Source organism: Penicillium samsonianum (genome assembly GCF_028829775.1).
Source record: "Penicillium samsonianum strain IBT 33392 chromosome Unknown utg000007l_segment0_segment0, whole genome shotgun sequence".
Taxonomy (NCBI): domain Eukaryota; kingdom Fungi; phylum Ascomycota; class Eurotiomycetes; order Eurotiales; family Aspergillaceae; genus Penicillium; species Penicillium samsonianum.
Genome location: NW_026643265.1, coordinates 603553 through 627843, shown reverse-complemented (window position 1 = coordinate 627843; position 24291 = coordinate 603553). Strand labels below are relative to the sequence as shown.

Here is a 24291-nt window from a genome sequence, read left to right as displayed (position 1 = left end):
AAAGAATTTGTAAGATCTATCTAGAGTTATGAAGTCATGTAGGCCAAATTTAAAATAATCAATCAAAACCTAGTTCGAAGGTATTGGATCTACACAAATTCACCCAGTTGCTGGGACCAGACTGAACCCCGAACACCAGACAACCGAAGACATCGCTGATCATCTGCTTACCTGCAAAGTTGCGATCTGTGATACTTGCAATAGCCAATCTTCATTCCATCTTCATGTGACAACCTAGTAGTAAGTACCCAAGCTCGACAGAAGCTTATCTATTGCAAGTATTACAAATAGCAACTTTGCAGGTAAGAAGATGATCAGCAAGGTTTCGGTTGTCTGGTATTCAGAATTTTAGCTCATCGATGGTAATAATGGGGTCGGAGTATTGATTTCCCACCATAACACGGCGGCACAGTCAGTGAATCTACATATAGCACTCTCCCCGGTGTGCTTCTTGTGCGTCTTCAACTGCAATAGGCGTGGCATACGGCCAAGATACCCGAGTCACTTAGTATTTGTTAGTTGTCAACCGTGGGAGATCGATATGTTGGGACATACCTCTTCGGAAAGATGCCCGCGCACTCATGTTCTGGGTTGGAACCGATTGTGTTCATAAATAGGTAGATTCCATCACAAGGAAGAATATAGAAAGAAATTCTCCCCACTAAACGCGTTACACGTCAATCCGAGATGCACAAGAGCCTCAATGACCATCTCATGAAGTGCACCGGTCTGCCTAGAAAACACACAGTTCAAACCAGGAACTACTTCTTGTAATAGTTGTGGAAATGACTTTCATGGTGGGGACCTTTCCAAAGCTCAGTTGCTTGGTTATAAAGGCATATTGTAATCCTCGCAACTGTCCACAACCGAGATGAGAGGTGGTTCCCGGTTTGAACCGCGTATTTTCTAGGCAGACCGGTGCACTTCATGAGATGGTCATTGAGGCTCTTGTGCATCTCGGATCCACAGTGGTGACATTCGGCACGTTTAGTCGAGACCATTCCTTTTAAAACAATAGATGAGGGTCATTGCATCTCGATGTCCACTCTGAGGATGCCAAGCGCCTGCATGGGCGATTACTGAGAGCCGACGTTGTAGAAGGGCAAGGGAGGTTGAAAGATGGCTGCTATTGCGGTGAATTGGTGAGGGTGCTGTCCTTTCTCATCGATATTCATGGCTCGCATTTGGCCATGACGGCTGACAAAGAGGGACAGGGGGAAAGGGGGTTATATATATATGTATGACTCCCTATGACTGGGTACCTCTTATTGCGACAAGAAGGCACAATTGGATACTAGCACAATATTTTCTGGTGTATAATGGCCAAGAAACAGAGAAGGAGTACAAGGGACGAAGGATGAAGGAGGATAGAGAAGTGTATCTGGAGGAAGAGGGATTCCATGATATAAATAGGCGATTGGAAACCAACATGCCGCTCTTAGACCGCCAACGGGTTCTTACATCAATGAAAGAGAGAACCTGGAAGAAGACTTAGAGGTGGCACAAATCACAGCAGAATTTCAGGGAATCATTTAGAATACACCAAAACTGAGAGCCAAAAGGGAAGTTTGATCAAAATCAATTTGATGTAAACAAAGAGGCAAGACTATTTACTATTTACTATGTACAGCAAAGCACACTGAAAGATCCCCCATTTATAAACACCGTACCATAAATCAATGCCATCGCTCTGTCACCCCTCACATCCGGGATTTACTTGGGGCGCAGCAAGAAGAAGGGAATGCATTCTTCGACTGGGTATCGACACAAATAGCCGAAGGCGGCACCCAGAGACCAGGATTCTTCTCAAAGAAGTTCGACGCACGCAGCATAATGCTAACCGGCTCAGCAGGCATGATAGGGAAATCCTCAGTACGCGGGAAATGCGTCAGACCGAACTGCAGGTAGCAGACGATATCGGTGTTCTCAATGTTCTCATCGCGCTGCGCCCAGTCGGCGATGGTCGAGTTGTAAGGGTGTCCCTCAGAGCCGTCAGACTGGCAGACGTAGTCACCGGCGGGGAACAGCTCGTAGTCCTTGTAAGGAGTGACCCAGAGGGGCTTGCGGGCGAAAGCGGCGCGCTTCCAGACGGTGCTTCCGGGCTTGGCGAGCATAGGGGGGCAGTTGTTGTTGAGGATTTTGTAGGCGACGGGCTTTTTGGCGACGGCGTTCATGCGGTTTGGGTTGATGATGTCCCAGGACCGGTTGGTCTCGTAGCAGTAGTCTGCGGCGCCCTCGAGGGATGTGCGGAGGGGGGTCTTCTTGCTATAGAAGCCGTTGCCGTAGGGGTTCTCTGGGGAGCCGACGGCGGCTTCGGCGGAGACGGCGTCGTTTTGCACGACGGAGTTGTTTTGGCCGTCAATTTCCGGGTCGATGCGGAGGGAGAATATGTGCTGGTGGTTGTGGGCCGTAATGGAGGGGGCAACTTCTGTGCCAAAGGGAGCAGCGGTTTCGGTTGGGTGCATGCAGTAGGTGTTCAGCATACCGGTAAGCTTCACCTCCAGCTTGTAGGTGCCATCTAGGTTGAAGGTGTGGTAGAAGCCGTATTCGTAGTTGGCAGCGGTGATGATTTGGGAGATGATGAGCTTGCGGTCGCGGGCGGAGATCACTGTGCCGTCACGGTAGTCGGTGTGCTTGTAGAGGAGGCCGTTGTCTTCCTCGTGAATGCAGATAGCGTTCTTGATTACGGCAGCCTCACCCTTGGAAGTAGACATGACACCATCCATGTAGTGGATGGCACCCTTGCAATCACAACCAAGCTTCAGAGAGTTGGTCATCAGACCAGTGCCGTACTCGCCGACATCGAAGGCATGCTTCTTGTGGTGGGGCTTCTCGGGGCAGCCATAGGGAACAACCATCTCAACGACGGATATACGGTTGAAGAGAGTCCGCTCGCGGTCCTCGTACATGTCGTGGGTGCGCACGTCGGAAAGGACAATACCTTCACGGTAGTTGAAGCCAATGTGCATCTTGAAGTTGGCCCATGTCAGCTCATTACCGCGGACCTTGAAAGAGACACCCTCAGGCTGGGTGATATCGATGGGTTTGAGGCGATCGTGTTTGTACTTGTCGCCGATGAATTCGGGGAGGTAGTTGTGTTCCTCGAGAGGGGCAGCGGTCCGCTCGCCGTTCACATAACGAATGTCAACGCTGAGAACCTCTTCCGTGTCGGTGTCGGCGACAACACTGAAATCTAGAGGGTGGGCGTATTGGTTATCGAACTCGGAGTTGCGGTAGTAAGCCAGACCCTGCTGAAGGCGGTTGTCGTATCCCCAGCGCTCGTCGATACCGATAGCCCAGGCGTCAAAGAAGACTTTGTTCATGTCGGTGATTCCGATCTCCTTGCAGGCACGGATGACGCGGGCATCCTTGCGGGCAACACGCTCCATCACATCAAGATCCTCTAGGGTGAGGGTAGGCATGACATCGTGAACGTCCTTCCATTCCTCAACCTTGCCGGTGGCGAGATTTGCCACCACCTCTGCGATCTTGTTGGTTTCGCGCACAATGACAATGGCGAAAGCGCGACGGGCAGGAGCTGCGACGGCGCCAGCACGGAATGCCCGGTATTCCGCTTTGCGGGGTTCACGGAGTGTGAGGCAGTTGAACTTGATAGACTTGGGGTTGGCGTAATCCCGGATGATCTTTGCCGCCTCGGGAATTTCCTTGATAGAAAGTTGATCTAGGGTTCAAAGTTAGCAGTGCTCTCGGAGTTTATATAGAGGCATGTCGTACCTAACGGGTGTGGGGTGCCTTGCGGCAGCATGGCAGCGGCGGCAACACTTTCATAATCCCCCTCACGGAAGATCGTGTAGCCAGGAATTGACTCGGTATCAGGGGCAGACGCCATGACGAAGGTGTGGAAGGGGTATCAAGGGGAAAGAGAGGGTTGTAGAGTTGTAGAAAACCAGAATCTTTATCGAAAAGCTGCGATAGACCTTATATAGCCAATGGACCTTTAATATCTGGTCAAATTTTCCCGCATGTACCTTCCTAATCGGGCAATCGAGATCTATATCTACAATATAAGCAACTCGGATAAAGTGAGCGAATGGTCCCGAGAGTGGGTTCTCTCGCCGTTGCTCAATTTGGGATAAAGTCTGGAGAAAATTGTCTTTGCGAAGCATTTGTCCGAGACCTCGATTCTATGCCATAATATCTTTTGCGTAAAGCGTTTGCCATCGAAATCATTCAGCCAATCGCATTGCAGCGGCTCGGAGAGATGTTTTGGCCACAGTCATTTGCTAGTGGTCGGCCTAATAAGGCAAGTCTTGTAGGAAAGACCGTGCATCGGCGCTAGGCAAGACCTACCCCATATCGACAATATCTGATCTGATAGACAAATTAGGGGAAGAATGCGGCTGGGGAGGGTTGGCGATGCCAAGGCGTTAAATCAAGCTTATTTTCACGTGGACGTGACGTAAGCCTCCACAGCCCTGGAGCCCTGGCCTGGGCAGACCGTAGAGGCAGTTTTATCCCATATAGACCTTTCAAATTTACTACGTAGCAAAAAGGATAGATATTCGAATTCCTATGGAAAAAGAGGAATTTACCTCAGATACCATTAACCTAAAGGACGTGACAGTCGGTGGGTGGACTTGCCTATTTTGGGTTAGCGGCTTGGCTTATCAGTGATTTGGGCCTGTCTCAAGATAATTCACGTCAATAATCCACCCGTGGACGTGAATCCACATCAACCACCCCACCCCGTTTAGAACCTCAAAAACCTGGAGGTCGATCCCCCTCGTGTGGAGTCGATACCTGGACCATGATGCATCCGATAAGCTCCCTAGAATGGCATGTCCAGCCGAAGCACTTATCGCAATTTCCATAGCTGAGCTTGGGTTTAAGAACTTGTTACAATGTCATCTCATCTAGCTTCACTATCTTCTCCTACCAGAAGATACTCATATTAAAAAGAACATACATCATGGCCGACTTGTCTGTTCAACTCACAGCCCCTAACGGCCACACTTGGACCCAGCCCACCGGCTTGTTCATCAACAACCAATGGGTCAAGTGTTCAACTGGCGAGAAGATTGCCAGCATCAATCCCACGTAAGTGGAAAATTGAACATAGGCTTCTTCCATGTCTTAATGTCATAACTGACTGGTGGTCAACTAGAACCGCAAAGGAAATCACATCAATCCACGCTGCTTCCACTGAAGATGTCGATAAGGCCGTCAAGGCAGCTCGCGCTGCTCTGAATAACCCCTGTTGGCGCGATCTACCCGGCCTTGACCGCGGCAAGCTGATGAACCGCCTGGCCGAGCTCATCGAGGACAACCGCGCCACGCTCGCCACTATCGAGACAATTGACAACGGAAAGCCGTATTCCGTTTCCTTCAATGACGACCTGACCGAGACTGCTGAGACAATCCGTTACTATGGAGGATACGCCGACAAGATCTTTGGACAGGTCATCGATACAACCCCGGATAAGTTCGCTTACACCATGCGGGAGCCCGTTGGTGTCTGTGGCCAAATTATCCCGTAAGTTCCGGTAACCTGTCATCAAAAATCGTTGAAGCCAATTGCTAACCGTGGAATTAAAGATGGAACTTCCCCCTCGCTATGGCCGCTTGGAAGTTGGGGCCCGCCCTGGCCTGCGGAAACACAATTGTTCTCAAGCCAGCGGAGCAAACCCCTCTCTCCATCCTCTTCCTTGCCAACCTGATCGTGGAAGCAGGCTTCCCTCCCGGAGTGGTGAACATCGTTAACGGGCACGGCGCCGTCGCCGGAGCCGCGCTCGCCTCACACATGGACGTGGACAAGATCGCCTTCACAGGTAGCACGGCGACAGCCAAGCAAATTATGAAGATGGCCAGCGTGAACTTGAAGAACATTACCCTAGAGACGGGTGGTAAGAGCCCGCTGATTGTGTTCAACGACGCAGATCTCGAGCAGGCCGTTGAATGGGCCCATATCGGTATCATGTACAACCAGGGTCAGATCTGCACAGCCACATCCCGCATTCTGGTACAGGACGAGATCTACGACCGTTTCTTAGAGGCATTCAAGGCTCAGGTGAAGAATGTCTCTAAGGTCGGTGATCCATTTGAGGAGTCGACCTTCCAGGGCCCGCAGGTGACGCAGGCTCAGTATGACCGCATTCTGTCTTACATTGATGTCGGTAAATCTGAGAAGGCCACTCTTATTGCTGGTGGCAAGCCTTTCACTGGTGTTGGTGATGGTAAGGGCTTCTTCGTTGAGCCTACTGTTTTCACCGATGTCACGCCAAAGATGCGTATTTACCAAGAGGAAGTCTTTGGTCCATTCGTGGTGATTGCCCGATTCAGCGAGGAGAAGGATGCTATTGAGATGGCCAATGACTCGACTTATGGTCTTGGAAGTGCTCTATTCACGACGAACTTGACTCGCGCCCATCGCGTGGCTAAGAAGATCGAGGCCGGTATGGTCTGGATCAACTCTAGCAACGATAGCGATTGGCGCATTCCATTCGGTGGCGTAAAGCAATCTGGTATTGGTCGTGAGCTTGGAGAGGCTGGTCTTTCTGCTTACTCAAATATCAAGGCCATTCATGTGAACATGAAGTCTAAGCTTTGAGAACAGGACTTGAAGGGCTTTTGAATCTGCAGGAAGGACATATTATATTGTACATAGCAAAATTGAACATTTCACGTATGACAAAAATTACCAAGACAGCAGTCAAGGTGCGAGAGACGTGGTGTGGTGCCTTTTTTTCTGATCTTATATCACTTGATTCGCATGATATATTTCCTACTAAATGGCATGTTTACTGGCATTGACAAAGAATCTTCGGAGTACCATCTGAAGGATCATCTCAAATTCCTCGTCGTGGGAGAGGGATAGTATTAAGCTTTTCCGGACTCGGTGTTGGCATGTCCTTGTAGTGTCAGCTAAACGAAACGAAGGTTTCTCTTGAGGTGACCGACTTACTGCATATCAAATGTGAAAAGGGAGAAGGGCATACTTATTATTCTACCCCAAATGACTTCAACGATTCATCATCCACCAATCTAGCCCCTTTCCCATGTGTATCATCGTCTCGCCTGCAGATTCTGCAATCTCAACTAGAGCGCAACAGGGAGGAGTTAACTCCTGAATATCTGCAAACATTTTTGACTTGTCATCTGGACATCTGGTACATCTAATATCGGGTATTACTAGTAACGACCGCACAGTTTCACTATCAAGATTTCAAAAGTCTCGGGCTTTTTCGAGCTCGTCAGGTTGTCAGGTGAGTAATAAAATGTGGTGGGCTTCTACTAGTAGATTATAGTAATTACTCGTCGCATTTGGGACTAAATCTTCAAAACTCTCGAAGGTTGTCAGGTGGCTGACGATATTACATTCCTAGTAGTTACTAGTAGCTACTGGAGACACCGAAAACATTGAAGAGTCGAGGACGAAGATATTTGAACAAGTTTAGCTCTTGGTTAGGACAGCAGGTACCCCATCAAGGCGACCTCCTAGTAATTACTAGTAAAAATCAAAAAAGTGATTCACGGCAACTTGGCAGTTCAACTGTCAAAATATTTCGTGATTTTTGAGCTTGCGGGGTCGTAGGGCGATTGATACAAACCGTTAATACTAACTAGTAAAGCCTATAGCAACCATGTCTATATACATCCCATTAATACCCCAGAAGTCCCATCCATGGATAGTTTGCTTTTCAATCCGAGTTCACCAGGCAAACCGCAACAATTGCAATGTCGGATGATGATTTTGATCAAGTTCATCCAAAGAAAGCTCTCATCAGTCTTCCTTTTTTGGCTCAGGCAGCGGGTCATTCGCAACCGCATGGGCCTGGATAACATGAGGAATCGACTCCTCGGTGTTGAGATAGGTGCGACTGCCTTGGACGAACCAGAACGACACAGCAATAACAAGCATGACGCCAAACACACCAATTGCGTAATTCATATCACCACCCGAGGGGTTGGGCGCGCCAGGGAAGAAAAAGAAGACAGTTGTCACACAACAATACACAAGGGATACCCAGTTTACCGGTGCACCCAGTCTCCCAAGGTTGAACTGGCCACCAGGTGGGAGCTTGTCGCGGCCCATGAGCAGCAGAGTCATGATGGGCAGCCCGTATGAGATGGTCAGGGCGATGGTGCTGACGCTGAGGATCGCGTTCAGCACTGTCTGTGCGAATAGGAACAAAACTCCAACCAGCGCTATAATAGCTCCCTGGAACCAGAGTGCCCTGACGGGGGCTTTCCAGTAAGGACTCACTTCCGATAGGTAGGTGCTAAAGGGAAGTCCACCGTCGCGGGCAAATCCCCAGGTGAGGCGGGATGCCGTGGTTACGATGCTAATTCCCTGGCCTAGGCCGTTCGTAATGAACAACGCAATCAGCACTGCGCCTCCAGTCTGACCCACCGTTTCTTGGACAAGTTCCATAAACGGTAGGCCGCTAGGCGAGTCTACCACTGTATTCACTTTTTGAATACAGAAGAGGCACACCATCATCAAGATGAAACCGCTCACGGCGCCAGAGATCACGGCAAGGTAAATCACTTTCGGGGCGTTCTTGCGGGGTGCAGGAATCTCTTCCACCAAGTGAATGACGGCGTCAAAGGCAGTCAGCCCATACGCAGCCTGAACTAGACCAATAAACCAGACAACGCCATCGGGCCAGCCAGTTTGGTTAATCCACTTCCCAAATGCGAAAGAGGCAGGCTGGTAGGAGAGACCTTCTTTCGTGCCCACTGAAATAAGCAGGGCAAGGCAAAAAACAAAGAATAGTCCAAAGAACCAGATTCCGACAAAATTGTTCAGCCACGGCAGGAATTTCTCCTTCCGACAACCCATCACATTGATCAGTGTGAGGGCGAAGACGCACGCAATATAAACCACGAACTCAAGCCACCCCTTCGATGCACCACTCCAGGTTGGACTGAACATAACCTTCATACCGAGAAGGAAATTCGTCATAAATGCCACCTGGGAGGCGGCTAGTGTCCACCACCCAAAAACATTAATCCAAGCGCACATGTACGAGAGGAATCGGCCGAAGCGTGAGTCCCAGAGACTGTAGACCCAATACGCCTGTCCCATGGCAGTGGGCATGCTGCTACAGATCTCGCCTAGCGAGAGCGCGACACAGGTGTTGCAGAATGTAACAAGAGCCAGTCCCCACAGGATCGAGACAGGGCCGCCGTTGATCAGACCGTCAGAGAGATCCTGTGCGAAGGTCGACCATGTCCCCAGCACGCAGAATGCTAACGCTAGCATGCTCCAGATGTTGAACTTGCGGGCGAGGATTTGCTCGTGGCCGAATTGGGCGAGGTCGTTGGCATCTTGCGTGCTTTGGTCGGTTGGTTTGAGGGCTTCGTCGGTTTCCACGTCCATCGTGAGGGACGGGAGGGTTGAGAGTGAGAAGCAAGGAGGGTGTTTGGAGTATCTACTCTAGGGTCATTCCCAACAATGTAGTTGGCGCTGTCGTGAAAACGAAGCACTTGTCTCTGGGCGGTATATTGTATACTCCTTCTGAAGACAATATATCGGATCCAAGAATGGGGTCACTGGAGCAGTTGGAGGAACTGGATGTCCCGCATCCCCATTCACAAGACCCGGGGTTTTTGTGATTTTTTTCTGGGGAACCCCATGGGCGTCGGCCTCTGTGGCCATACAGAGGGGCACTTCCACTGAAGATTCACCGAGCATGACCCACACGATAGATGCAAAACCTGGAGGCATTTTACACGATTAGGCGACACATAGTGGAGGTCTGTGTAGATCTCCAGTTTTTTTCCCCTGTACCCCACATCCCACGAAGGCTGAAGATTCCCTCTCTGGAAGGTAGATGCGGGTTTGTTATGTGCAGTGCCGATGATATCAACGGTATTTGCAGATTTGCTGGATATCCGATTCGAGGGATTGCCGGGGAAGTTGCCTTGATGCCCGATTCCTTGACACACAGCTATCAGTTCCCCCCGAGGTCGGGGTTAGTCGGGTTAATGTGGCGGCCGCACCCCAGCAAGTGTTCAAGTACACAACGGTCGGAAAACCTTGATATTGACCCTTGCGATTGATAATTGACTTTTCGATGTGCGCGCCATCTTCACCTTCATGGCAAATCTGGATGCCATGAAATGTCAGAAAACTCGGCGGAGATGCTGAAGAAGACAAGCTTGTTTTCCTGCATGGACCTTCCAAAAACGGCAAGTTCACATTCAAATCCCATCGACTTTTAAACTGGACTTCCTTCGCACAGATCATGAGATATCTTTTGGCATCTTGAAAAAAACGCGAGGCAATTATTGTAATATATCCTTGCCAATAATCCGGAAAGCACTCCCTATAGGAGGTTAGAATGCATTATTTCGCTCACTGAGATCTTTGTTCGGCCAATCACAGTGCGAGGATGTGCATAGCAAGATGCTCGCACGAGTATATATGAGTGAATTGTAGTACTTCCTGGGGCTTTTTATCCTTGTTCTTGTTTGCATTCACAACAGTTTTCTCAGCAACATGCCTCCGACCGAGAAGCAAAAGGACATCTCCCACCGTCATCGCTCTTTCAAGGGATGCTGGACATGCAAGAAAAGGAGGATCCAGTGCGATGAAATGCGCCCAGCCTGCCAGAAATGCAGTGCTCGGGGTCTGACATGCGAGGGATACGAGATCCGATTGCGCTGGGGGGCTGGGATCGCGTCCAGGGGGAAATATTCAGGCGCCGAGAAGCCTGTGAAAGAATCTATACCCCCACGGTCGAAGCGGAGATGGGATATGCGAGACAAGGGAGACAGATCTTCTTTAGGGGACGGGGATGGTCAGCCTGTTTTGGTCTCGCAATCTCCGACGAAAGAAGGTATTTCCAGTGCGTTAAGGCCTTTTGTGGTTCCAAACTCACATATTCTTCTAGATCGAGAACCACAATTAGTTGCCGAGCGAGCAACAGTCAATATACTTAACTCATCTTGGGAACCGGGTTCTCCACGGAGCTCCGCTATCAACAAGCATTTTGAGATACCTGCATCCTTGGCGACTTTGGCTGCAACTGCTGTGTATGGTCGAAATCCAGATATATCGGGTCAATATGCCCAGAATGCGGGCCGACGGAGTATATTGGCTTGACTTGGGCATGTATTCTGGATTTTTGAACTTTAGCACCGTGAACCGCTTTGGTTAATATGAATTATATGATGTTCACCACGAACAAAGAGACCAATCTGTCTGTTCTACATACAAAAATGGTATTACCACATTAAATAACTATATCCTATTCATCCTCCCGAATCGTCTCACTACCTCCTTTCCGCCCCCTCTCTTCTAAATGATCAGTCATTTGGGAAACCTCAGATCGATGACCTGCTCGCTGGGTATCGAAACTATCAAACGATTCATAAAAATGAGACGACCGACCGCTCATCACGTTATCAATCGACAATGGCGACGCCAACGACAGCGAAGACGGGCGCCGGTTATGGCCTGTTGGATAGGAGTACTCCGAACCCGTCTCACTGGGAGTCTGTGGTGAGACAGGAGACTGGGAGCCTCGTCTCGGATGGGGGTTGGGCCCACGTTCAGGTTCGGGTTTGAGGGGCGCGTCGTGGGCGAAGTAGGCGGTATTGAATGACGTGGGAAGTTCAACGGGTGATGAATCTGAGTGGAGGTCAGGCTTAGTACTCCGCAGTATCTATTTCCTATCTGGGCTTGAATAAAGAAAGTCATCGACATACCATGCATCTCGTATACCGCATCTCCTCCCGATTCCACCGTGCCAGGGGTCGCAGGCGAGACGAGGGAATCTGGCACAGTTGAAGCTGGTGCTGTCGACGGCTGCGTTGCCGTGGTCTGCGTTGTCCGCACCGTCTCCGCCGTTTCCATACCCGTCGATGAAGATACTGGCCCAGGCCCAGGGGAGGCTGGGCCGCTCGCATACATCCATTCTGGAGGACGGTTCTTGGGTTCGGCTTCAGCTTCCGCGGACTCCCGTTGACGGTGACGGCGGCGATAGAAGAAGAGACCGGCAAGGAACGCAATAATGAGCAGACCCAAGACCGCGCCAATTACTCCGCCAGCCCAGCTGGGGAATCCGCTGCCCCCGCTGTGATCCGCGGAGGCACTGGTGCTGTCACCGCTGCTGGTGCTATTGTATGGCCAATACGTCTCGACGGTCCTGCCATACTTCTTGCCGAATATTCCCCCTAGAGAGCTGTTGGTCCATGATGATGGGGCGATGGTGGTTGCACCTCCATCGGAGCTAATGAGCTGTCAGCCATAATGATTTGCTTTCTGCACTGCTGGGTCTATACTCACTTGCCGCCTATCCATTTTGTCACGAGATCTGGCACTTTATATTTACTCCAATTTGTGGGATTATATCCATCCTCAAACCTCAGGGTGTTGAGATTGAAGTTGACAATGACACCATTCTCCAGGCAATGAGTTGAGTCGACATGCTGTCCGCCGACTGCCAGCATTTGATCGGGATATACTTTGATGCATTGGTGACCGCTACGACTGTGTGTGTTCGTACCGTTGTGTGCCTTGACCCACCTGAAGGAAGGAAGAGACAATATGTACACATCGTCTGATGGATTGGCGTTATATTTGAGACCATCGTACCCTCCATAGATGTAGATATTATGAGATGACCCATCGGCCGCACTCGCAAGCACGGAGCAGAACTCCGTCAGCTGTGGCGGTATATCACCCGTCGTGTTCTGGAGATACCAAGTTTTACTCTCGACATCGAAGACGGAGACAGTCTCCATGAAAGTCGGGCTAATCCTTTTGCTCTCGGCGGTTCGTGATGAGTTTGCTTTGCCATTTCGGAAAAACTGGATGGGTTCAATCACTCCGCCAATGGCCACCAAAACCCCAGACTCGGATACAGGTATCCAGACCAGTTCCGCGTTTGAACGAGCAGGAACATAGCTAGGAAGTGTGCTATTTGTCCACTTCCCGGCGCTTATAACTGACATGTCCAGGGTGATTAGCGTGTCGGCCGTTTGGTTGGATTGAAGCTGGTTTAAAGTGAAGTCGCCCCAGTCCGGCGCACGCATTCCACTGAAGTAAAAGCCTAGGTTCTCGCTTGGAGCCGACGCGGCAGCGCCATTCGTGATATATCGTGTGACATTGGTGGGGAGATATTCCTGTTTCCAGTTTGGCTCCCACGAGCTTCTATAGGCGCCATACTGGTGCGCGGCATACGACAAGACTTGATTAGCAGGCGGAGGATCAGAGCTCTCGGTATTGCGAAGCATGCCTCTGCAATAAGCAATCTCAGAGTCAGTGATTTATTAGAGGGAGAGACGAGGGACGCCAACCCATAGAGATATAGCTCGTTGTCATTGGCAAACATCGTGCCGTCAACGTAATTTGGAGCTATGCTAGCAGCACCGCCGGCGACGGACGTGTTGGTGAGGATATTCATAAAATCTGACTTGGTGTTGAAAGAAGTGGTGAGGTTCAGGTAGTAGATGGTGGCTTCCAAGTCTGCTGCTAGTTAGCTATGTACATATATCAACATCTATTTGGTCGCGCCTACTATTGTCCGCCTGGGGATCGACGCAACCGTCGTCATATCCTCTGCAATTGTTAGAGAAAATGGGTATTGACCATGGGGAACCTCATACTTCTGATACCATAGCTCCCCGCCATCGAGGTAGATTTTATCGCGCAGGATATTGGCTACCCATGTCAGTAAAAAAAGAACCTATCTAAAGAAGAATAAGGAGTACTTACCACGCAGGCCTTGCCAGCTGCACATGGAAACATTAACTTGAGTCGGAAATGTGCTACATACGGCCACTGCGCAGTCTATCACGGTCAGCAGCGTCAGCGCCGTCTCCAAAAGAAACTGCATTTTTCAATTGATGAAACGGCTGTTGAGCTCATCACTGAGTTATCACAATTTGCAGATAACAGGTCCCATGAGAGAAATTCTGATTTACTGCTGACATCTCGAATCCAAATGCAAAAAGCGAGGTGGCGGGGTCTCAGAACTTCGATGCGGCTTTGTTGATCTTCTTTGTTGTCACTGCCCCCCACCCTGAATACGAAGCAGCCAAGGAGAAACATGAATGAATAAATGACCTGTATTGCGGGCGCTCAGCTCGTGGCCCGACCGTACTGATCATTACCATGATCGTATTGCTGCATGGCTAGGATCATGCAGCTACAGGAAATACAACCGAATCAACTGAAGGGGCCCCATTGTGTGCTTTTGTTGGCCCCCAATTGCGTTCGATGCATAATTGAAAAGGCTCGGTATATTATATATTTCCTCGTAGTCTGCGTTTGCGATCGGGCTATGCCGCGTTGTCTGAACTGATGCCCATCGGGGGAGAATTTTGAGCCTCGAACTATTGGGCTTTCTTTCATTCACGAAGGGGACCGTGCGTATGTATTGGATATCTTCCCATTTCTTGGAGACATTTTCTTTGTTTAGCTTGTTTACCTTGCTGGCCTCCCCGGAATATTTTATACTACAGACAGGCAAAGATGAAGGACGCGGTCGCTTGGTTGTCGTTGTTGGCGATTGTTTTCAATTTGGTGACATCAAGTCACAGCAGTTTAGTCAACAGAGCGCCTGCGCTGTCGGCGGAACAAGAGGACGGATTGACTGCCACAGTAGGAGTTGGGGTTACACTTTGGCTCGGTGATGGCGAGTCTTGCACCGCTGAAACTATCACCGGAACTTCCACGCAGACTGGGAATATCTCTCCAGGCGCGACTACAATTACTATCACCGAGGCTACTACCAAGACTATTAGTGGTTGTCGAAATGGCCCTACCCTGAGTGCCAACGCCGATGTTGGCATTGGACCGGTGGCTGTTTATGCAAATCTCGCCATAGCGTTGCCCGGAAATGGATCTATAAAGACGGTCACGGATTATACAACCATTACCCGGACATCGTGCTCATGCACAGATGACTCGACTGTCACGCCGACAACCTCCAGCATGCCTGGGACGACCACCTCGAGCGAACCGGTGACAACCACCTCGAGCGTACCGGTAACAACAACCTCCAGCGTGCCTGGGACAACCACGTCCAGCGTATCGGTGACAACCACCTCGAGCGAACCGGTGACAACCACCTCGAGCGTACCGGTAACAACCACCTCCAGCGTGCCTAGGACAACCACGTCCAGCGTATCGGTGACAACCACCTCGAGCGTCCCGGTGACAACCACGTCCAGCGTACCGGTGACAACCACTTCGAGCGTACCGGTAACAACAACCTCCAGCGTGCCTGGGACAACAACCCCAACAACATCGACGACCATTAGTGATTCAACTACCACTCCCCCGGGAACTACGACTACAGCAACCACTACAGTGACAACCAGAACCACTTCCAGCTCTGTAGGTGTTACTACTATTCCAGAGTCGACAACATCAGCGATTACCACCGGTGGTTCAACTGTCACAATCCCAAACACCACTGTCACTGTACCGGGAACAACACTTCCAGGGACCACTGTCACGACAATTATTACTGAGCCTGCCACCACCTTTACTGTATCGGATGGTAGTAGCACTTTATCCGGGTCGACCCGTACCACAACTGTCACCGGTCCTCCAAATACAGTGACTGTCAGCGATTCAACAACCATTATCGACACTGTCACTATCCCAGGTACGTTGTCAGGCATGAAACATTGAGTATTATTGCAACAGCTAACACTATCAGATTCGCAAACAACCAAAACAGTCCCTCCATCTAGTACTGACGCCGTTACCGGGCCAGGTACCACATCGACCCAGATTTCTGGCAGCCCTACGACGGTATCTGTCTCTGTATGCTCCAGTCTTATTAGCAATCCATCGTACACACCCTCCGCCGTGTTGCCAGATGACTATACCTGGGGCTGCGCACCCGGGTATCTCTGTAAACCACGCCATACAGGTGACCGCTCGGAATGCAACGTTGAAGCAGGTCTTCCTGACCCCGGATACGTCTGCAGCCCCTCAGACTGCATTGTGGCTCCGCCTTTAGACGTTCATCCGTCTTGGCAGTACAATGTCTCGAATAATTATTACAACCTCAACCCGGAGGACTTTGGTCTCAATTACTCTATCTTCCAGTTCTCGGAAGACCCAGTTGCAGCCAACAGTAAGCGCGACATGTACTTATGGGACTTCGCTGTCGCCCAAAAGATCAAAAGGGTCGACATAACGAATATTCCTACTGTTTGTTACAATGATTGCAACGATGCTGCACATGAGCCGCAGATGCTTGGAAAGACACCTGAGCTTTGCAAGAGTGACTCGGCGTTCATGGAAAACCTGGATATTTGCGAGGAATGCATTACTAATAACGTTGAATCTGACTCTAATCAATATTCGTCCAGAATGTTGCCAACGTTTGCACAGTGGCTGAATTTCTGCTCCGATATGGTCACTTCCACAACAGGGGAAAGTGCCACTAGCACTAAAATGGAAACTACGGCGACGAGCACCCGAATCACCACTACTACCAGTACGGAAGCAACGACAGCAGTCACAATCACGAGTACTGAAGCGACGAGCACTGAGAATACGAGCACCGAGGCCACAAATACCGAGACAACGAGCACTCAGTCCTCCGAAGAAAGCACTGCTACCATTGGGACCGATGAATCATCCAGCCCAGTGGAGACAACTCATCCAGTCACTCTCATCACAACCTCAGTGACTGGTTCACTTGTGACAACTTCTTTCTCTGGATATGTTGTGACAATCTCAACGTCAGGATCCCTCATCACAAGCTCAGTACCTGGATCGATTGCGACAACATCAGTCTCTGGTTCGCTTATCACCACATCATTGCCCGGTTCAATCAAGACCTTGTCCAGCACTCTGGGCACAGGGGCTGGCGATTCTTCCGGTAGTGAATCGGGTCCGGGTCGCGGAAGTCAGACTGGTTCGGCAACTCCCTCTACCTCTTCTCCGGCCTTCAATGCGGCAAGATCTTTAAATATCCCGCATATTGGCTTAATAGGTCTATTATGGGCTGCCTTCGCGCCACTTCTTTAGAATGCTTTTTGTTTGCTGTATTTGGCTTTTTTTGTCAGATGTGTGTGACGTATTTAATTCATTTTGGTGATCGTGGATTTATTAGTCCATCTTAATAGGGATCATCTCAATGAAAAAAGAAGCGGCTTCTGTGCTTTCTCTGAGACATTGCACAGTGGTATAAATTCCAAACTGGCCTTCAGAAGAGTTTAGATCATTAGGTGGCCACGGTGTGGTTCCAGTGCAAGGCAAGGCAATTAGATTGTCCTGTGACTGGAATTTCTAATGCTCTTCTAGATGGACTTTTGGTGTATCTCCTCAAGTGTCCTCCAAATCCCCCATCCATCTTCTAGCAGAGCGAAAATAAGAGACATAAATCAAGAGCCCGTAATCCACTAGATGTTGGATGCCAGTTCCCTAGGGCATCAACCCTGTTGGTTGTGCCTTCCGATTCCAAACAGGCACCTGCCATTGCGTAGTGTTGGCACTTGCCAATTTTTCTTTCTATTCTTCTGCTCTCTGTCCATATGTACCTATGTAGGTAGGGACACTCGTCTTACCCATCAACCTTCAATAATACCATGATCCTCACAAGGGCAACGTGCAGCAACCATCTTGGTTAATCCCGCGAGAAGCCATTATCGAGAGGGAATTTTTTGCACCCTGTCGAAGATCGAAGATATCACCAAAAGGGTTACAAGACTTTGTCCACAAGCTCCAGCTTTTCACTCTTCCTGCTGGCTGGCAGAGGTTACCGCCAACTGCCTGCTTCATATCTTGAAAGCTACCAGCTACGGGAACATCCTGGAGCTAGTGTCATTGAAATTCGCTCCCTGATCATCCCAAATCTTGGGCCATATTTAACTGCTACACACAGCACCCGTCGACCTCTAGATTGCACCCTTGCTTATGGAATAGTTGCTGTCGGGAAGTGCATACGCGTCTACAAATACAAACGACGACATCGACCAGTATGTTCTCAACTGGGGCCCACACGGCTTGCTTGCAACGGAGTCAAATGTGGCATCTGAACCGCCTTCAATACGACTAAGCTGGCGAACAACCCACAATAATCAAGGGGCCATTCTTAAAGCCAACCTCGGCGCTACACGTGGATAATGCTAGTGTTGTTCAAGGTATCTTTGATCATATCCTTAGCAACCACTAAACATTTGTTTATATACCTACAGCATTAAGCTCCTTACTGTACCATATTCAAGTGCAGATAGTGTTGTCACTTGCCAATTTCTCTTTCCATTCTCATGCTCTCCGTCTTCCTGTGCAGGACAGGACACTTGTCCTACCAATCAATATTCAATGACAACGTGCTCCCCATAAGATCGACGTAGAGAAATCTTCTAAGTTAGTAACCGGCACAAAAATTCTCACGGACTCATTGTAGTATGTGAATAAAAGTGAGTCATATTGAGTCCCCCTGCGGGTGGGGGCCACATCCCCTAGGGCTTCGAAGCCTAACGATTGGCTGACCAATCTCCTCTCCCGCCCCGCCCCGGGGCATCAGGTCGCCAACTCCCCCTCATAAGTTCCCCTCATCAGATAGCCAGGTCCTAACACATCATCACCTATCCACGAAATGGCTCAGCACCGCCTGTCGGACATATTAGCTAGCGCCGCTGTGGATTTGGCCCCTTATGAAACTCTCTACAAGCATTTCCATACGCATCCCGAGCTCTCACTACAAGAGAAGGCCACCTCTGAAACTATCGCCTCCCATTTGTCCCAGCTCGGAGCCTATGAAATCCACACAAATATTGGAGGTTACGGGCTCGTAGGCATTCTCAAAAATGGCACTGGAAAGACAATTCTTCTTCGGGCCGACATGGACGCCCTTCCAGTCAAGGAACTCACCGGCCTCCCCTACGCGAGTTCGGTGACTATGGCTGATGCGGACGGCAATGAAAAACCAGTGATGCATGCTTGTGGCCATGATATGCACATTACATGTCTCCTCGCAGCAGCTGAAGCTCTGGCCCGTATACAAAATGCGTGGAGCGGGACTTTAATCGTCCTCTTCCAGCCGAATGAGGAGCGGGGCGGAGGCGCTCAGGCCATGGTTGACGATGGACTTTATTCGAAGATTCCCATGCCTGACTACGTCTTTGGTCAGCACGTCATGCGAATGCGAGCGGGAAGTGTTGGTTCCCGTCCTGGTACGATCATGGCTGCTGCCGATAGCTTGAAGATCACTCTCTACGGCCGCGGTGGTCATGGGTCACAGCCGCATCAGACGGTAGACCCCGTGCTCCTTGCTGCGCATGTTGTTGTTAGGCTTCAGGGCATTGTGAGTAGAGAAGTGGACGCGAATGACCTTGCTGTCTTGACGGTCGGGAGCCTGCAGGCAGGGCAGACAGAAAATATCATTGCGGACCGGGCGGAAATTGGAGTTGACTTTAGAACTGTCAAGTTAGAGACTCGGGAGAAAATAATTTCTGCTATCCGGCGCATCGTTGAGGCCGAGTGTGTTGCTAGTGGATCGCCGAAACCACCGTTGTTCACACCAACGAGGCGGTTCCCGCCCACCGACAACGATAAACATGTGGCCTCCCAACTGGCTGCATCTTTTGCAGACCATTTCGAAGACTTTGATGATGCTACTCCAAGGACCAATGTTAGTGAAGATTTCTCCACGTTAGGTACATCTCAGGGGCTTCCTTGCTCCTTTTGGTTCATTGGAGGAATTGACCCAGAGCTCTGGGATAAAGGCCAGAGAAACGAAATTTCCATGGAAGAGATCCCTGGGAATCACTCGGCTCTGTTTGCCCCAGTGATCCAGCCAACGCTGAAAACTGGGATGGATGCGTTGTGCATCGCAGCTTTGACATTCTTGAAAAAGTAGCCATCCGAAGTCCACTGTGACTCTCCTCGCCTCCCTCGGTGGGTTGAGAAGCTTTTAGCGCTGTATATAAATGAATTGCTTGCATATTTGAGGGGAACTCTCGATTCCATATTGCACAGTGAAAATTGTTGCACAGGCATGGCCTTTTTGGATAATGTGTATTTTATTTCTCCGCAATTCCGTTCTATGTATCTTCACGCTGCAAGTGGTGGAAGCTGAAAACTCCTTTATTTTTAATTTCTCATCCTTCACATGTCATTGTTCAAAGCCAGCCAAGAAAGACACCACAGCAGAGGCAAAAGCCTTAGAGTCATCTTGACTTCCCTTACTATCATCCCCAACCTGCTCCAAGAACAACGCCAACTTCGACTCCTTCCATCCCATGACCGGTGCAGATTCCAAGCACATCTTGGTCAAGCCAAAGACATCCATTTCATAATGACCCTGGACAGACAGCACTCTGCCGGGGTGGTAAAGTCCCTGAATAGGGCAGATTGGAGTACTTCCAATATTAATCCACGGCGCGGGCAGCGAAACCGGCGGCGAGTCAGTAAGTGTAACAGCAGTTCCCTTCTCAACCGCCATCACCCGATCACCATGGAACATCTGAATGCGCAAACGTCCCTCGGGAAGATCACCGAGTGCACCCGGGAACGACTTCACAAACGCCTTTTCCAATTGAACAGTATGAATTCCGACCTCACGACCGAGAGGGCATTGCTCAACCCAGACATCGCGGACCGGGTCCTCCACGTTGCGGACGAGAGCGTGCGAAATGAGTTGGTGGCCGAAACAGGTGCCGAGGATGCGGACTTCTGGGTATTGGTTGTAGACTGTTTTGACGAATTTTTCAAGCTCTTGCATCCATGGTGAGCGGTCCATTTCGTATACGCCAGGCGAACCGCCTGTGATCAAGACTGCGTCCACGGGGGCTTTCACGGGTATATGGTCCTCGCCTGCATGGCCGCGGAGCTTGTATAGGTCGGGAAAATGGCCACCTCGGATATCATATGGGGTGATCTTGACTTCGAGCTGCTCTTTCTCAGAGAACAAGGTCTGGTTCAGGCGTGATGCAGTCTCGCGGAGGATGGTTCGGAAGTGGGCACTGCAGAGCCCTCGAGCCTCATATAGTTTGCGGGCTGGGATATCGACGTCTAGGACGGCGATGTGGATGTGGTGAACCATTTTTTAATAAGAAAGGTGTGTTTAATTGATAGGATATTGGGATTATGGAGGATGAAAATGGCGAAGTGAAGATTTCAACCTTGGGTGTTCTGCTAAATAAGATAATTTCCCCATACTTACTCCGACGAAGGATTCGAAAACATTTAGGTAAGACATAGCTTTGTGGAATGCAGGAATTCATCTAATAAAAAGGATCTGAGGAAGAAAAGGCGGTCATTTACTCCAACAGACTCCAACCACCACGGAAGTATTAGGTAAAAGCCGACGTTGTTACTCGATGAGCTTATTTTTTCTTGATCCACACTGTCATACACCGAACACTATTTACATATTGTCTCCGATTACATATTTCTCCCGAAAATAAACCGGGTTTGATCTGTTCAACATTGTACACTCTCTGCATCGACATAGCATATGTTGTATGTACCGGATAATGTTTGGCAAATCTTGGCTTTCCCTAAGTCTCAGTTGAAACTCACAGATTTTCTAGGATCTGAGGTGTTTTGTTTCATTTTTAATGTCTTCCAAATGTATATTATATGGATGAAAAAAATGCCTAACCGAACCAGCTAGCTCCTCGCAAAACGGCCGCCTAAGAGGTTATTAAGGCTTAGCTTTCCGTTTTGGTGCTCACCTCCTTGCCGCTTTGTACTCCGTAAAACTGAGCACGCCTGTTAAATCTTACATAATTTGAAATCGCTCCCGAGGTCCCGAGGGGAATTGCTAAGGACACAACACCTTTTTACTAGGGACACAACAGATTGCTTACCTAACGAAGTATTATATAATCTGGCGAATTCCATCGATTGCTGCAGCAACAGTATGCATCTAGTTAACTATTTTATTAACTAGTTAGTTATGATATTTCCCTCTTATATCTATCAATCTTTTTGACTCCCTATTGGACTCACTATTTGATCAATTCATCACTTAATTTCCACTATGGCAACCCCATTTGATCAAGTATACGACTCCCGCGAAGGAATGCTTACAACTCTATGCAACTACGCAGTTTCTCAAGGCTACGCTATCACCACGATTAGTTCGAATACAGGAAGGAATATTACTCTTGGATGCGATCGTATTGGTCAGTATACCGATCGTATTAATGCACCGGAGGGGGCAAAGCGCCGGAAGACTAGTACTAAGCTAATCGGCTGCACTTTTCGCTTATACGCTAGTAAATCAAGTGCTAAAAATTCAGATGGAAAATGGCATATAAAAGTAAGGAATCCTGATCATAATCACGAGCTTGAAGATAATATGATTGCCCATCCAGCAGCGCGTACGATTAATCAAGAGCAGCGGAATACTATTTGGCACCTTCTTGAGCAAGGCACTCCTCCACGGCAGATTATAGGATTGATTAAAAATAGCGATCCTAGTGTTTTAATAACACCAAAAGATGTGTATAATCTATATATCCAATTCCGCAGAGAAAAGCTTCAAGATAAATCGCCGCTTCAATATCTCCAAGAGGAATTAGTATCTCACCAGTGGAAGTATGAATTTAAACAGGATAAGGAGGGTTATATTGAGTTTTTTATATTTGCTCACCTAGAATCAATTCAATACGCTAATCGATATAATAGGGTATTCGTTTTAGACTGCACATATAAGACGAATCGTTATGGAATGCCGTTACTTCATATTATTGGGGTTTCACCTTCAAATACGACGTTTAGTATTGCCTTTTGCTTTATGCAAAACGAGCAAGAAGAATCATATAAATGGGCATTAAAGACTTTCTTTTCTTGGCTTAATTCCCCTATACAACCTCCGGTTCTTTGTACTAATCGAGATCTTGCTCTATTAGGTGCACTTTCTAATGATTTTATAGATTACCCGCACTTACTTTGCTTATGGCATATTAATAAGAATATTGCCGCTAAATTGAAAGAATGCTTTACTACTAATAAAGCATGGGATGAATTTAACACCTATTGGCAGAGCCTTATTAATTCACTAACGGAGGTTGAATATGAAGCAAGACTATTAGATTTTACTAAGAAATATCAATTAGTATCCCCCTATGCCGTCCGATATATCAAAGAAACATGGCTAATCTATAAAGAAAAGGTAGTTCGCTATTGGACAAATCAGTACCTTCACTTAGGTAACTCGTCAACCTCACGAGTAGAAGGTTCACATGCGTTTTTAAAGAAGTATATCCAAGCTTCAATAGGTGATATACTAACTATTTGGGGTCGAATTAGGCATGCTATACGTATGTAGCTTGATACGTTAGTATATGAGGTTAAACATGACCAGTTACAAACCTTACTTTTCGCCCAATCCTTTTTATATTCAAATATCAATAAGCGAACCTCACATCATTCAATAAGACTAATTCAAGATCAAGTCAACATCGCTAAGAGGGCTACACACCTTGCCCCTTTATCGAATTGTACTAATGGATTTACTAGGATAATGGGCCTTCCTTGCGCACACCGAATCGCACAATTATTAGAGAAGAAACAACCAATTCCACTATCCGCTATTCATCCGTTTTGGAAACAGAACCTAGCACCGGATGAATCAGAGTATCTACCACTACTAGAACCTCGATTACCTATACCGAAGGTAAAAAGGTCAGATAAAAAAGGTGGAACTTCAGATGAATTAGGTGTTAAAATAGGGACTCCAACTTCAACTACAACCGTCAAGAAAAAAGCGCCTTCCAAGTGCTCAAAATGCGGAGAAATTGGGCATACAATCAGGTCATGTAAAGTATAATAGGTTAAATCAATCTATGTGCCAACTTGAGGCGTTTTTATCATATAAAAATTGATCAAGTTGGTAATTCAACTGCGAGGTGCAAAGTTGTCGTGAGATTACATAACCAAGTTAAATATTATTATATAAGCAATCTGTTGTGTCCCTAGTAAAAAGGTGTTGTGTCCTTAGCAATTCCCGGTCCCGAGTTCCCTATGTTGTAAGCATCACCTGGGCACCTGAGCAACCCGATCCCACTCACTGATCGAAAGAGCAGCCAAGTGAGCAACTCACCTTAATAAAATGCACACAATATACTGGCTTAAGTATGGAACAAAATTCACCTGGGCAAGTTCGAGACATTCGTGGATGTTTGTGGACCAGATCCACACCGGCAAGTCCGGACTCTACGGACTAAGCTACGGAGTTCCCCGGCCCCGTGGGCACGGAGCGGTGAGGAGAGTAGGCAGAACCACGTGTTGAGGCAGGAGCGGGACCCAATTAGGAAGGTCCAGGGGGGTTGCGTAACTATATCAATCTGATATCAAATTGTTCAAGCATTTCCAAGCTATTCAGCCCCGGAATCTGA

The 24291-nt window shown here is 48.6% G+C and overlaps 8 protein-coding genes across 8 annotated transcripts; 4 read left to right on the top strand and 4 right to left on the bottom strand.

Annotated features, from left to right (window-relative positions):
* Positions 1-1700: 1700 nt before the first annotated feature.
* On the bottom strand, positions 1701-3850 carry N7471_011062 (peroxisomal copper amine oxidase; the record flags this gene model as incomplete). The annotated part of the gene is made up of 2 exons (XM_057283781.1): positions 1701-3682; positions 3736-3850. The coding sequence occupies 2 exons, from the start codon at positions 3848-3850 to the stop codon at positions 1701-1703; spliced, it is 2097 nt and encodes a 698-aa protein (XP_057130047.1).
* A 1080-nt stretch (positions 3851-4930) lies between these two features.
* N7471_011061 (Aldehyde dehydrogenase N-terminal) lies at positions 4931-6568 on the top strand (the record flags this gene model as incomplete). Its single annotated transcript, XM_057283780.1, has 3 exons — positions 4931-5058; positions 5126-5494; positions 5557-6568. The coding sequence occupies 3 exons, from the start codon at positions 4931-4933 to the stop codon at positions 6566-6568; spliced, it is 1509 nt and encodes a 502-aa protein (XP_057130046.1).
* A 1173-nt stretch (positions 6569-7741) lies between these two features.
* On the bottom strand, positions 7742-9343 carry N7471_011060 (uncharacterized protein; the record flags this gene model as incomplete). Its single annotated transcript, XM_057283779.1, has 1 exon — positions 7742-9343. The coding sequence occupies one exon, from the start codon at positions 9341-9343 to the stop codon at positions 7742-7744; it is 1602 nt and encodes a 533-aa protein (XP_057130045.1).
* Positions 9344-10429: 1086 nt separating this feature from the next.
* N7471_011059 (Zn(II)2Cys6 transcription factor domain-containing protein) lies at positions 10430-11089 on the top strand. Its single transcript, XM_057283778.1, has 2 exons — positions 10430-10805; positions 10860-11089. Exons 1-2 carry the CDS (start codon positions 10466-10468, stop codon positions 11069-11071), a joined length of 552 nt encoding a protein of 183 aa, XP_057130044.1. The 5' UTR covers positions 10430-10465; the 3' UTR covers positions 11072-11089.
* A 127-nt stretch (positions 11090-11216) lies between these two features.
* N7471_011058 (uncharacterized protein) lies at positions 11217-13808 on the bottom strand (the record flags this gene model as incomplete). The annotated part of the gene is made up of 7 exons (XM_057283777.1): positions 11217-11599; positions 11677-12200; positions 12257-13210; positions 13270-13438; positions 13491-13531; positions 13579-13633; positions 13688-13808. 7 exons carry the CDS (start codon positions 13806-13808, stop codon positions 11217-11219), a joined length of 2247 nt encoding a protein of 748 aa, XP_057130043.1.
* A 638-nt stretch (positions 13809-14446) lies between these two features.
* Positions 14447-16966, top strand: N7471_011057 (uncharacterized protein; the record flags this gene model as incomplete). Its single annotated transcript, XM_057283776.1, has 2 exons — positions 14447-15587; positions 15642-16966. 2 exons carry the CDS (start codon positions 14447-14449, stop codon positions 16964-16966), a joined length of 2466 nt encoding a protein of 821 aa, XP_057130042.1.
* Positions 16967-18539: 1573 nt separating this feature from the next.
* On the top strand, positions 18540-19802 carry N7471_011056 (M20 family metallopeptidase; the record flags this gene model as incomplete). The annotated part of the gene is made up of 1 exon (XM_057283775.1): positions 18540-19802. The coding sequence occupies one exon, from the start codon at positions 18540-18542 to the stop codon at positions 19800-19802; it is 1263 nt and encodes a 420-aa protein (XP_057130041.1).
* A 255-nt stretch (positions 19803-20057) lies between these two features.
* N7471_011055 (type 1 glutamine amidotransferase) lies at positions 20058-20987 on the bottom strand (the record flags this gene model as incomplete). The annotated part of the gene is made up of 1 exon (XM_057283774.1): positions 20058-20987. The coding sequence occupies one exon, from the start codon at positions 20985-20987 to the stop codon at positions 20058-20060; it is 930 nt and encodes a 309-aa protein (XP_057130040.1).
* Between the last annotated feature and the right edge of the window lie 3304 nt (positions 20988-24291).